Here is a 14959-nt window from a genome sequence, read left to right as displayed (position 1 = left end):
AACTTCATAAGTAGTTCCCCAGATATGCATTTATTTGAATTATTTTACTACAGTTTACTTGTCAATTCAAATATATCATTTTCATCATCTCAAATACAACTCTTTTAATTTTCTAATAATATCACCTTCTCATGTGGCTCGATCACCTCATCCATTCTTTACTCACTTAACACTATCTATCTTACCTCCATATATTGGCCTATAAACATATACATATATACACACACACACACATTTATAGATATAGATATACCTATAAATATGTGAGTGTGTGTATATATATACATATATACATATTCTATTTTAATCTCTGTTCCCATTTCATATTCTACTCTTAATACAGTATTTCTCATATATGCTTTCTAATTATCCTCATTATTTTGACATCCCACTCCTATCTACAAATGTACCCCTTGGGTTCTCTATAAACTTGCACTATCCAATCTAGTAGCTGCTAGGCACATGTGGCTATTTAAACTTAAATTAATTAAAATAAGAAAGTCAATTCATCTGTATGCCAGATACACTTCAAATAATCAATAGCAACATATGGCTAATAGTTACTATATTAGATAGTGTAGATATAGAACACTTTTATTAATACAGAAAGGTCTACTGGACACTGGTAGACTAGTAATCTGTTTTTCCTTAAACTTATGAACCTTTTCTTGAAGAATACATTTTTCATAAAACAACTTCAATATTGGGATATACGATACTTGTATATATTTATGGGGTGCATGTGGTATTACACAAACATACGACGTATAATGATCAAATCTGGGTAAGTGGAATATCCCATTCTTCATTTAAGAAGAATATCATTTCTTCCTGTTAGGAACATTCCAAATCTTCTTTTCTGGCTATTTTGAAATATACAATAAATTATTGTTAACTATAGTCACTCTATTGTGCTACCAAGCACTAGACCTTATTTCTTCTAATGGTATTTTTCTTTCTTTTTTTTTTTTTTTTTTAGTTTTTCTTAGGTTTCATAAAGGTAGTTTTATTCAAATATTAACTATTGTACATATTTAGACTAAAATGATAATGATGCTACATCTTTTGATGTTACACATAGATTTAAATGGCAATGGTTTAAATCAGAATACAATTCCCCAACAAACGGCGGTGCTGGCCCAACAGGAGGAACACTAAATCTTAATATATTTCTTTTATGTGTTTTTTTCATGCATATTTATACATTCCTCACTTTATCCATTTGCATAAAAAGTACATTTACCTAAACACTAATAGTGCTGTCTTAATTTCTGGAAGCTACGGGCAATTTTAATCATTGAACGGAGAAATAAGAAAAATATTACCTCTGCCAATAACAGTCTGATTTTGAATGACTATGTAAGGCAGTAAATATATGAGATTAACCTATAAACAGAAGGTTCAAACAAACATTTGAACTTAATGAAAATGAGTGAAAAATTATTGCCCATGATGCTCCGTTAATCAGTGACAGCAGAGGCTATGAACTTTGCATGAACCTTACAATACAGGATTAAGGCTTATTCATAGTACTCAAGTCTCATTGAGATTCAGTAGGCTGCTTTTAAATATACCTCACTGTTAACCTAGCTCTAAAATGACTCACTCATAAAACATAACTTCCTGTAGGCTACTTTTTAAAAAGGATAGAATTGTATTTAACAAACAGAAAAACTCTCTACAATTTCACACATTTGCAAAAGAACTTGAAACACTGGTTTTTTTTCTTAATAAATAGAGTTTCTGCCCAAGTGTGCTGGCTTACACCTGCAATCCCAGCACTTGGGGAGGCCAAAGCGGGAGGAATTGCTTGAGGTCATGGGTATTGATCAGCCCGGGCAACATAGCAATGACCTTGTCTCTACAACAATTTAAAAATTAGCTGGGCATGGTGGTGCGTGCCTGTAGTCCTAGCTACTTGATAGGCTGAGGCAGAAGGACTACTTGAATCCAGGAGTTCAAGGCTGCATTGAGCTATGATTGTGTCATTGTACTCCAGCCTGGATGACAAAGCAAGACCTCAACTCCAAAAATAAATAAATAAATAAATAAAAATAAAAGTTTAAAAAATCACACTCTTTCAAAAATCGTATTTAAGAAAACATCTCTGGTTCTTTTATGCTTTTACCCTTTATCCTTAATGCTTTTACCATTCAATAATCCTCTCAACAATAAAGTTAAAAATAAAAAATGAGGAGAAAATACTATAGAACAATTAACAGTCATGGCTCAGAGAACAAAACATGGACAACTTGTCATTACTAAAATGACAGTATAGCAGACTACATGGTTTCACAGACTCCAAGTCATACCTCAATAAGTTTTATGAAATTGAATTCTACATCCACTCATTGATTATAATGAGTGCAAAAAAGCCCAGTGAAAGCACATGTAAGTGACCAAAAAATGGCTGGTGGAGCACCTGGCACATTCTTGGGTATTGAGCAGCTTAGAGTATGCCCTTATTTCACTATACAACTCCTGTGTACAAGTCATAGATGAATGTCATCTATTCACAGTAACATGATCTATTTCATCCTTTGTGTGCATGGCAAAAGCACAAGCTTTTTCTTAACAGCCATTACTTACTGTAGAGTAAAGAGAAGATGTGCTGGACACCAGTGATAATGAAGAGCCATGAACTGGAGAAAACAAAGAGAACAATAGAGTTAAAATAACGAGGTCTACTCAAAAACCCCAGCCTTTACAGAAAAAGTAAAGAACGGGTGGTTAGGGAAATTAAGTGACAACAACTGGCTATAAGATTCTGAGAACCAGCCTGCTATAAGTTTTTGGCAATCAGGACATTGAGACATGGAAGAGCCCCATTCATACTCCCTAAAGTATCTCAGTTGCCAAGTTATTAGACAGAAGTCTACAAGCATGAGCCCTACCAGCCTGTTTCTTACATATTGAAAGCTACGGTAAATTCCCGTATAATAAATAGAATAGCATGGAAATCCAAACTAAAGTTGCCATAAACTTTTAAACTTTAAAAAGCATATGTACTTTATTTATTTCATTTGTATCCAACAAAGGTCCATTTTCAGATTTTTTTCCCCATATAATTTCAGGGAAATAAGTACTTTTATCTAATGTGTTATTACAACATTATCTGTGATGCATTAATCATACTCTTATAAATGTGGAATTACTGTTCCTTTACTAATTTTAGTAAGAGAAAAATACTTTTTTTTTCAAGGTGGTGTCTCAGAGAAATTGAGAACGGAAATGTCACACTGGCTTTTATCTATTTCAAATATCATTATAAACATTGGACATTCTGCTTTATACTTCTGTACTTCCAATGTACTAAACCCAAAAGGTGGATAAAATGGTGCTGAATAATATTTGCAGAAAAGTTTATCCTCTTTTTACTATGGAGTAGCATGGTTATTTCTGCTCATTGTGTATTAAACAAACATTAGTTAAGCATGAACAATGTGACAAGCTGTTGCTAGATCCTAGAACTACAAAAATAAATAAGATAAAATCCCAAAAGCTCAAAAAGAAGATATAATGTAAAAGATATTTACAATAGAGTACTACGAATGCTACTGAGATCAATATGGTGGGTACCACAAGGACATATGGGAGGTGCTTAAGACCTGATCAGGAGAGGACTGGAATAGCTGCACTAGGTTTGTGGCAACATGGATGAAAACAAGGGGATGGAATTGGAGGATACCAGGAAGAACCTTTTTAAAACTGAGTATATAGATGTGGTCAAAAGAGGAATAAAGAGCAACCCCCAGTTTTCTAACTTGGGCAAAGCTACTACTCTATGTGATGTGCAAAATGTTGGTATTTGAGTCAATTATTAAAAAAAAAAATTCTTTCAATCTCTAATAATACCCTCATAAACTAAAGTGTTACCCTGATGTACCAGAAAAAAGGTGAACAATTAATCAGGTGATCTCATTCTCATTCTTTCTGTTTATGATCTTAGAACATGTGGCTCAGTCTCTTCATCTGTCAGTATGAGCATTAGGTAGGATATCAATAAAGTCCCTTCAATCTAGTTCAATAAGTCTTGAATCTAGATCACCATTTAAGAACTAGAATAGGTCAGTATTCAATGTATGAGCACAAAAAAAGCCATCTTGCCCACTTAGGCTAGCTTTCAGAAATTCAGATTATTTAATCCTCATATATTGAAGGCCAGAATTTCCCAGTATATAAAAATCACTTTATTTGTAAATGCTGCACTCTAGAAAGCCATCTGTGTGCTTACCAAATTATTTTAAAAGTATTATGAGCAGCCTATCTGTGACGAGAGCAACAGAACCATTTCAGAAAGCAGTGTCCTTACATTTGAGAATAGTTATGTGTTGTCTGTCTACATGGCGACAATCAGTGGAGTCATTGGACATAATTCACTGTCTGTCATAGTGAACTTAGTGGTTTGGTTAATATTGCAAAAGGCAATGACAACTCTTCTCTACTGATTTAGTGCCAGTATATTAAATCCATAGTGGTGACCTGAAAAATATGAGCCAATTTTCACTGCTGCCTAACCCCTCAGTCAGAAGATATTTTAAATAAGAATGTAGGAAGGGAAAAGATAATGGAATAGAATTGTTCTTTATTCTCATATTTCATCCTTGTGACAAACCTATGAAGTTACAGATGCAGAACTTAGGGCTAAGAAAGTTAAGAAACTTGCCTAAGTTTACACCACAAATAAATGGATGGCAAAAGGATTAAACTCTGGTATATCTCAAGATTTGGAGACCTTTCTTTTAAACATAATTATTAAGGTTAATAATTTCATTCTAGTCAATTTGCATTTTACGTCGTTTTATTTTATCCTTAGCTGAAATGCTTTATAATATGTATGCTGTAAGTTTTCTTTATGGATACTAAAAAAAAATTCACTAAATCAAAGAGAAAAGTCTCTCAAATTATTGTTAAATTTGTCATTTGAGCTTCTAAAGTTTAGAAAAATATTTATATTTGAGCATCAACTCAGCTTCCTGAGGTTTTCAAGCTGATTTATTTAGAGTATTTACATAGAACTATATAACTATAAAGATATTTAACAGGTTAGGTGACAATTTTATTGCCATTGGATGAAGAAATAATGACTTATAAGCAAAAAAGTAGGTACAATATGAATTCTAAAATGATATAACAAAAAATTAGCACCAGAGGGAATTTCTGGGAATGTAAATCATCAACATGTGGTATTTTCATAAAATAATGTTTCTGGTTTGCATGTCTTTATGGCTCTTTAACCGAAATGTCAAACAAAACATTTGCTTTGATATTTGATGCACCTGGGAAAATAGTTTCTATGTATATTTCTGTATTGGAAAAGTAGATTTAGTCTAAACTCTTCTACAGCCAAGTATTAATCTAAACAAATTCTGCCATATTTCCAAATGCATAAAGCAATAGAAGATAATACAGAATAAAACTTCTTCAAGCTTCTAGTTTCCCAAATGATAATTACACTAATTTATTTTCCTCTTCAGAAATCTTTGTGATGTGAGTGATGCAATGGTTTCCCTCTCAGGGTTTAAATAAAGTGACTTCATCTTTATTCCCCCCAACACTTACCTTCTTCCATGCTGTCTCTGAATGAGCCTGAATGACTGATGGCACGAGGTCTTTCCTCCAGAGAAGTGGCACTCCCACAAAGCTGGGAGTCATCATAGAGATCGAAGGAAGAGTCTTGGGCTGGGATGCTGTTTGAGCGCATCATGCTGGGCCCAGGAAGGTTAAATTGAGACAAATTTGTTGGGCTCACTGAAAAACAAAGCACACAGAGCCTATTACTCTGAAGCTTGAAAGATGAAAATAGCAGGTTGATAGAAAGTAAGAACATGATCCCAATTCTTATGAAAACATGAATGTATAGTGAATCCCTACTTAAGGTAAGAGTCTGCTTCTGAAATATCCAATAACAGATCCCACTGAGTCCCTCTTTTCCTCTGGCACTTTCATGGCAAGCCTTATGTCAATTTCTAAAGCAATAGTACACAAAACCAACAAGTCTCATGATTAGGATCATCATTATTATCAAAGTTAGGTTATAAGGAGATAGCATGTAATAAACATTTTTATAACTAAACACAATGTAACATACATGGTATCTGTAGCTCACCATAAGGTTAATTATATGAAATGATTTTCTACTCTGTTTAAGATGAGCATATCACGATGAGATGGTCAAAAGTCGCAAACATGTTATATTTACGAAGAAGTATCTTAAGTCTGAAATTTTTAATAAGAATTTATTTTTTTATTTTTATTTTTTTTGAGACGGAGTCTCGCTCTGTCGCCCAGGCTGGAGCGCAGTGGCGCAATCTCGCTCACCGCAAGCTCTGCCTCCCGGGTTCACGCCATTCTCCTGCCTCAGCCTCCGAAGTAGCTGGGACTACAGGCACTGGCCACCGCGCCAGGCTAGTTTTTTGTATCTTTAGTAGAGATGGGGTTTCACCGTGTTAGCCAAGATGGTCTCGATCTCCTGACCTCATGATCTGCCCACCTTGGCCTCCCAAAGTGCTGGGATTACAGGCGTGAGCCACCGAGCCCGGCCAAGAATTTATTTTCTTATTGCTTATTGCCAAATAGTCCTCATCTGGTAGTCATCAATTTAAGGAAATATTTGGTTGATTGTATGTATAACTGCATTGGAAAACAATACCGTTGTAAAATTTGGAATAAAAGCAAAGCAGAAACATTGAGAAAGACATTCTAAATGTTTATATTTAAGAAAAGCAAGTTTGTTACTGGTATATGAGAAAGCAGGCAGGAGCCTCTTAAGATATAAAGGGAACTACTGAGTATTTCCAAAACTTTGGGGAATCTGTCTGTGGCTTAGAGTTGTTCTGACATCACTTCAAAATTTACTAAGTTTTTTTCTTTGACATAGGCACTAAACTTCTTCATACAAGTACTGGCTCTCTAAACAATGTAAAACAGGAAAAGTATACCCAGAGGTTACTGGAGATAAGTATCTCATATTTGGAAGGCACTGTGCTTGATAATTCTGATATTAACTGAATTAACACACAGAACAACCCTCTGATAGAGCCAGTTATTGACTGGAGTAAAAGGAAGCATAGGACTAAGAATCACATATTTAAAATGTAATGGAAAAGGAAAAAAATACGAATCTGCAAAGTGTACAATCTATTGGAAAAAAAAGAAGAAAGGATGGAAAGAAGAAAAAAGTAAAAAAGGGAGAGGGAGAGGATATGCCTATTTTTCAAGAACATTCCTTCAGCCTGCAGTGACCGTTAGTACCATTTCGGTCTGATTAGTGACAACAGCCAGTAGGTACACTGTAGGACATTCAAGACTTAAAATGTTTATGTTTAAGGTGGCAGAGTGTGGTAAGTCACCCTATTCTTGGCTCACAGTATGAATGTACTCTTGTTTAAATTAATGAAGTATTAAACAAATTTGCAAGAGCATCATTTTAGTATACATATCTATAGGGTTAGAAGTATATTTTATTTGCTTTTTGGCTTTGTATAATTCTTACCTAAATGATTGCAGAGATGTCCAAGTGAAGTGTACTTCTACAATTTCAATACATAATACTTAGTTCTATCAAGATGAAACATTAATGAGGATTAGGATAGATTTTAAAGGGAATAGTTTGCATTTACGAACACTTTTGATAGGTTATCCATCAGAAATTACACCCAACTGCTTAAGAGTGTTCAATTAAGTTCATAACTATGACAGATCTGGTTTTAGATGTTGTAGATGAATAGAAGGAAAAATATGACACAGTCTCTGATTTCAAGAGTAGCCAGTAGGGCAGATGTCTGAAGAAGGAGAAAAGTCAATATGTAAAATAGAACAAGAGAAACTATACAATAGAAAACAAATGTAACACAGACAAAGATAACTTTTTGAATGGAAACAAATTGGTAAAGATCTTCTAGTGGTAGTTTTGCTTTCCATCTGCTTTGGGCAAATAACCCAATCACTACCCTTCAATTATTTTATGAATAAACAATGGAAGAATAAAAAGCCTGTAAGATCCATTCAAAGCCAAGAGGCACACAAGAATTTCTAAATAGAAGAGAAACAGATGTGGCAATGTATCAGGAAAAAGAGGGCTACCAACTTTGTCTTAAATTGCATTTGCATAGCCAAGCCACTAATCTTTTGTTAAGATTATATATTTATTTGTAGTAACTTGAGGAAAACAGCATCTGATATCAATGTGGACTGGGTTTTTATGATATTATTAAATACTATTATTTTGAGACAGGGTCTCACTCTGTCTCCCAGGCTGCAATATGCAGTGCCACGATCATAGCTCACTGTAGCCTCTAACTCCTGGACACGGGATCCTCTTGCTCCAGTGTCCTGAGTGCTGCTGGTATTACAGGCATGATCCAATGTGTCTGGCTGGACTGGGTTTTTAAATAACCCCAAGTTACTCTCTACCTTTGCATCTACAGCTAGACATTAACTAGTGAGTTTATTATACTGTTTTAGACATGAAGAGCTGTCTTATGCAATCTAACTTTGACTTATTTTGTAGAATCTGGATATATATAACTAGTAACAATAGGTGAAGATTCAGGAAATTTTTATTTGATCTCTTAAAGAAAGAATTCCAAAAGTGTTATTTCTAGATTTTAGTAGTTTCTGTCATTGGCGGGTTTAAAGAAGAAGCTAGAGATGTCATAAAATTTTACATAAGAGATGAAGGGTTGAACCAGATGTGGTCTCTTCTGACTGTGAGATTCTATGCTTCCAAAAGAATAGAAGACAGGAGTTTATTCTGAGAAGGTTGAAGGGTGAGCACGAAGATGGGAAAGGATTCAAGGTAGAGGAAGATTTGAGTACCAAAGCATAGAAACTATTCCTATGCAAAGGTGTTTAACAATCACTGTATGCAAAAGGATCCATCTAATTTAGAGAATATTAGATGGATATTAGAAGTGACAGTTTGACATTAATGTTCCTGCATGTAACCCTTGTGGCAAGGTGAAAAATGAATCTGAGAAATTGTTATCATTCATGGAGGCATGACAATGAGTCTCACCAGGTTATGAGATGGCTCACGAGAACTATGACCTCTTCTGTTTCTCTTCTATTTAGAAATTCTTGTGTGTCTCCTGGCTTTGAATGGATCTTAGAGGCCTTTTAGTCTTTCATTTTTTATTCATAAAAAAACTGAAGGGTAGTGGTTGGGTTATTTGACCAAATGAAGTTTCATCCAAAGACTTTTTGATTTATGTAAGTTATATTTTGTTATTCTTTCTTGAATGGGAATGGTTTCTACTAGGGCTAGCACACTGGGAATGACACACAAATGATAGTTTACTGTGGCAGTAGCTCACAGTAGTCTACTAAATATGACATATTGTAGTGATCTTAATTTTCTACTATATGTTGTGATTTTTTACAGTAATATTTTAAAAATTTTTATATATTAACACATTTTAATTGGTAGAAAGAATAAAGAAAACATGAATACTGCAACTTTTGAACATTAATAATAATCCTGTATCTTACTGATTATTCAGAAAAGATAATGGTCAAATGAAAAATGCGTGATGTTAAAAGACAGCAAGAGGACATATTCAAGGTAATTACATATATATATAATTTAATAATAAAGTAACTTTAATTTATGATTGCATTTTAAGAATACTCATTTTCTTGCCCAATAAAGAGGTTCACGTGAACTGTAAATACAGTAAAAACTCTTTAAATATTACATTTTGAAATTAGTCATTTTTTCCACTCTGAAACAATACAGCATAAAGGTCTCAAAATGCCTCATTTGAAGTCATATGTGCTTCTAAGATCTGGGGAGGTACATGAGAGTGTGTTGACATGGATAGGAATATCTTCTTTTATACCTCCCAATGGGTGAAAATGTTGAGACATAAGGGAGCCAACAGAGTAAGATCAATTTCAAATCTGCAATTGTCTACAGTTAAAAAAGCTTCAGTAAGGACAATGTCCCTGAAAATGAGAGACAGATGTAGGAGATATTCTGAATATAAAATCACAGTATCCTGTCTACTGAAAATGTACAATATGAAGAGCACAGTTTCAAGTAAGACTACTGATTACACAGATTTTGCACTAGAGTAGAGAGAAGGATGATACGTGAAATTATAAGACAAATAGAAGAAAAGAACTCAAGAAAAGACTTTGATATGAGGTGGCTATATGGTCTAGCACATTGATGGGATTTTAGTTTTAGAAATGAAAAAGGTCTCAGACAAAGTGAAATGTTGATTTGAGAGATCAGAATTAAAGTTGTGAACGAGAACATAGAAAAAAGATTTAGGATAAAAAAAAGTCTAAAGGAAGAACAACTTGGTAAACACATAAATATCAGGAGAAGAGAAAAGATGAATTGCATTGCCCAAGGTTTGCACCTAATACCTGGAACAATTATTAATATAGTCCCATTCACTCTCAAAAGTGACCTTGTGTCTACAACAAATGATACAGCTTTGTTAAGATAAGCAACCCCAGGAGAAAGAATTGTAGTTGGAAAAGTATGAAGAGAATCAAGAGGGCAGTGTCACTTAAGTCATGGCCTGTCTGATACAGTTGAGATATCTCTGATATAAACCACAATAGATTAAGGGGGGAAACCCACAACCTAGAAAGGTAAACTTGACCTTTCAGACTGGGTTTCTATAGCAATGAAATGTAAGGGATGTATTTGATCAGTGGTTTTCTAATTCATCAGAACATTAAACCTCTATAGAGAGCTTTGTTATCAGTAAAAGTATAATTCACATTTCATTTATTAATTGTGTTTTAACTGTGAAAACTATGTAATAAAATACATTCCCAAGTGTGCTATAGAATCATTCATTTTTTAACACATTGTGATCATGGACATGTTGGCTTCAGTTGCCATGTTAACTTTAATTTATGCAAATCTTAGAATAAACTTATCTTTGCACAAATATTTGACATTTGTGGTAAATTAGTCCTTGATAGAAATCTCATAGTTTTGTGCTAGTCTTTTAAAAATACAATCTGTGAATGTCTTTCACAAAATCCTGTGGTTACTGTCTTGTGAATTACTACTCAATTAAATGTAGACAAAACTCAGGCATATCTGATGAATGCTACTCTATGATAGTGTGAAACATGCTTTCCAATAAAACTAATGATTTGGCAGAATCTATCAAGTCTTACACACGTCTCCATCTTTATATACACTATATCCATCATTCTTTACAATATGACCTCCGTATTTTGTATCCATTCAAGAGATAACAAAATTAGTTTAAATGACTTCACCAATGTCAGACATAGTAAGTGGTGAGTCTTTTTGTTCCTAAAGAATAATGAAGGTGGATCTAATCAGAATAATAATGGTGAGGAAAAATAGAATAAGGAGTCAACTAATCAAATTAATGTGAATTAATGAAAAGAATTGATAGGAGACATGAAGTACTTAGCAAGCTTATAGCATTTTAGGTGATTTGGGTGTGTTTTAGATGTTGTAGGAAACTATTTTGTCTCATATTCCTATGACCTACACAAACATTTTAAATTCATTTTTTGAAGTTAAGGCGTTAGGCTTTTTACTTTTTAAAAAAATCAGCTGCAACTTAAAGTAAATAAAATCTATACATTCTTTGGCATTATAGGCAAAGACTCTTATCACTATTATATTGTTAGGAAACAAAAGCTTGGTGTTTGATATGAAATCATTAGCTTATATGAAACCATGACCAAAATAATTGTTTTCAATTGCTAAAAGCCCTACTCAGTACAGTGGGAAGGGTTGCAATAGAAAAAACAAAGCCTTGAGTCTTGTGCTGGTTGAAAGCTGGAAAGTCCAACTCATTGAAAAATGTGAATCTTCTATAGGTACATGATTAGAATTTTTTTTCCAGTGAAAAGAGAAAAAGTAACAAGGCCCTTGGAACCCTCGGGTGCCAGGAGGGTTTGGGCCCGTAGTGTCTGGGCTTCAGGCTTGGGAGAAGGGAAGAAGAAGGAGACACTTGAGGACCCAAGGTGCTTCTCTGTGGGGATGTGGTCCATGGGTGCAGGAGCCCTTGGAGGCTGCTGCCTTGGCACTGCTGCTGGCCAAGAGAGATGTATTTTTGTCTAAGCCCTGGAAAGAGGTGCTGGAGTACCTGGAGAATATAGACCTGAAAACACTAGAGAAGTAACCAATGACTTTCAAAGCAAAGGAGCTATGGCAGGGAAGAATGGAGTTGTGATTGTGGCTGTGCCAGACTGTTTTCTCTGGCAAGAGGGGGCTGCAGACCTGTCATCCCTCAACCCAAGTTGGACGATCTGGGTGTCCCCCTCTATGCAGTTGTTAATGAGAAGATCAGGACTGACATAAAGTTTTTCCAAACTTGTTTCAAAAGAGAAATCCTCCTGGATGATAATAAAAAGTTCTATGGTCTACAAAGACAGAAAAGATGATGTTTATGGGATTTAGCCCTCTGGGAATGTGGCTTCCAGCCTGGAATTGAGGCTTCCCTGGAAACCTGGAAACCCAAGGCTTCATCCTCAAGGGAGTTTTTGTGGTGGGATCAGGAAAGCAGGGAATTCCCGCGCATGGATAAAAAGAACATGGAGACAAAGTAAATTCACTTTCTGTTCTGGAAGCTGCTAGGAAGATTAAACCAGAGACTTTGGCCTCAGAGAAAAAAATGATTGCATGAAACTGCCCAACTCAGAGAAACTATGGACATTCATTCACCTGTATTCATGGAATGTGTTGTCCCCATTTGTGTCCCTAAGGAGTTAGAAATCTGCATTTATCTTATTCTCAGTATGACTTATTAACATATTTTAATATTATACTCTGTTTAGGCCCAGTGAGGCAAAATAGTCCCAAAACAAGACTGGCAAAAAGCTAAGAAAGCAGTGAAGGTTATTCAGCTGAAACCTGGAAAATACAAGGCTCAAAATTGACTGTTGTGCCTCATTACAAATGTGTATGGTGTTTGAGTTCTGTTATTTGAAATTATGTTCATTTTCAGGTCTTCAAAAATCTAATAAAACTTGATGATTGACTTGAAGGTTAGAGAATATAAGGTTTTGGCTTGTGTGTTTTCTATTACTAATTTTTAATATAATGTCAAAGTAGTACTTTCATGATGGAATTGATGTACTCTGGGATAGTTTGACAAAGGTAAATTATAAAGATCAAAACTCATCTTTATGTACAAGTTTTTCTGATAAACTAATTATAAAAATATTTACCATAAAAATAATGAGAACACTTTATATGTGACTTTATAGAAGATAAACCGATTTTTAAAATCATTGAATCTATTAAATGGTATCTGGCATATTGAGCTTTCTTTAATTATTTTGTTACTCAGAGTGTTTTTGATGATATTTTATGCATATTATTTTATACTTCATACAAATGATGCTAAATACAAAGTAACCCAATGACTATGTTGGTAATTTGTTTTTCATTGTATCTATCTGAAAACATTCAGAGTATTGTCTTAACAGAAATTCTCCTATGCATTTTAAGGAGTTTTAATTTTAACAATGTTAAAAGAAGTTAGCTTGGAGTCATGGAATTACATATCTTTTTCTTCCTAATTGTTTCTATTTTCTACAAAAGACTACTAATTCGTTTTAAGGATGTTTTAATATTTCAAGCAAATAAATAAGGAGATGCTTTCCTGTTTTTTAAGAGGATTCTAAAACGGAATGGAAAGGTCCCTGGGCTTAAAGTAAGATGTTCTGGAACTGATTACTACCTTGAACCCTTAGTAATGGTAAGACTTTTTCAAGTCAAGTGACCTTTCTGAGCCCTGAGCCTAGACTAGAAAACAACCACAGTATTAACCTATGTTAAGCATTTGTCATGAGCAATAAACAGTATAATGTTTGGAGATTATTCTGTGAAAAGTAAACAATGACACAAATGAAAGGTACTGTTAAAGTGCCTTTATCCCTCCCTTTAAAGGAAAACGTGTTGTATTAGGGAGAGATTCCAGGGTTTCCGTGAGAGTGGGTGGTGAAAGAAAGAAAACAAAATCAATATTTTAGAATATTTTACCCAAGTTAGAAAAGTGGTATTTTCCAGCTGCAGAAGATGACATGGCAGAAGGCGAAACCAGAGGTGACTGGTTGCCAGTGTCCTGAAGCCCTCCAGTAGAATGAGAACGCAACCACTCTTTGCCCTCTTCTTGGTTGGCCTGCCGAGATGATGGGGTATATCTGCAAAACAGCACAGCTATGACACTTAAGCACATCTACAAGGGCAAGGCAATGCCAAGACAGGAAAACAATTGAGAGGAGGTTACTATTCAGAATGAACAACAATTTCAAACAGATTGAATCTAATTATAATTGCTCAGTTCTTCCAGATGATCTTATACCATCTGTTTGAATCACATAGGAGAAAAATAAAATAAAGGGATTTGAGGAGAAAATTATGCTTCTATCAGATATGCGGTTGGAAATCATAAGCAATGAGCAGACAGCCAAGTTAATTGAGAACTCAAAAGCACAGGGCTAGAAAGGATGTAAAGAGGGTGAAAACATGGACTACAAATGGAGGACACTGGTGGGCCAGGGCCAAGAGAAATGAAGTGATGGTCACAGAAGGCATAGGGAAATGGAATACATATTGTCAGCTTTTTTGTTGTTGTTTTGTTTTTGTTTAAGGAAAAACAGTTCTTTTGTTAAAATGCCACTTGACATCATGCCTAGATCACAAAAATAGGGAGGGAGATGTGCTCGCTTTACTGGATAATAAATTTCTGGAACAAAATATCAAAATGGAATAATTGCCAGCTATTTGCTATTGCTGAATAATTGGAGAGAAATAATAATAATGGAGAAAGACCTAGTTTCGCCATTATTCACTGTTTCACCAAACTAAGTATATTTTCTTTTTGTAAGTAAATTCTTAGCACCAAAGTAGCCAACTTTTCATATGCATACACTGTTATACCTCTATTAGTAGTTCATTCTATATTCCTTCCTCAGATAAAAGTACACAGTAAAAGATGGT

At 34.5% G+C, this 14959-nt stretch overlaps 1 protein-coding gene and 1 pseudogene across 16 annotated transcripts in view; one reads left to right on the top strand and one right to left on the bottom strand.

Moving 5' to 3' along the window:
* Positions 1-14959, bottom strand: part of NAV3 (neuron navigator 3) — a 381439-nt gene that overhangs the window by 71512 nt on the left and 294968 nt on the right. For all 16 annotated transcript variants that reach the window (XM_065524605.1, XM_005571609.4, XM_065524606.2 and 13 more), the window contains 3 exons: positions 14000-14160; positions 5563-5751; positions 2590-2642 (listed from right to left, as the gene is read on the bottom strand). In XM_065524605.1, the coding sequence (XP_065380677.1) occupies positions 2590-2642; positions 5563-5751; positions 14000-14160 (403 nt within the window). The remainder of the gene's footprint in view (positions 1-2589; positions 2643-5562; positions 5752-13999; positions 14161-14959) is intronic.
* Positions 11993-12638, top strand: LOC123567629 (peroxiredoxin-like 2A pseudogene; annotated as a pseudogene).

The sequence above is a fragment of the Macaca fascicularis genome, chromosome 11 (genome assembly GCF_037993035.2).
Source record: "Macaca fascicularis isolate 582-1 chromosome 11, T2T-MFA8v1.1".
Lineage (NCBI taxonomy): Eukaryota > Metazoa > Chordata > Mammalia > Primates > Cercopithecidae > Macaca > Macaca fascicularis.
This window is presented reverse-complemented; position numbering and strand designations above follow the sequence as displayed.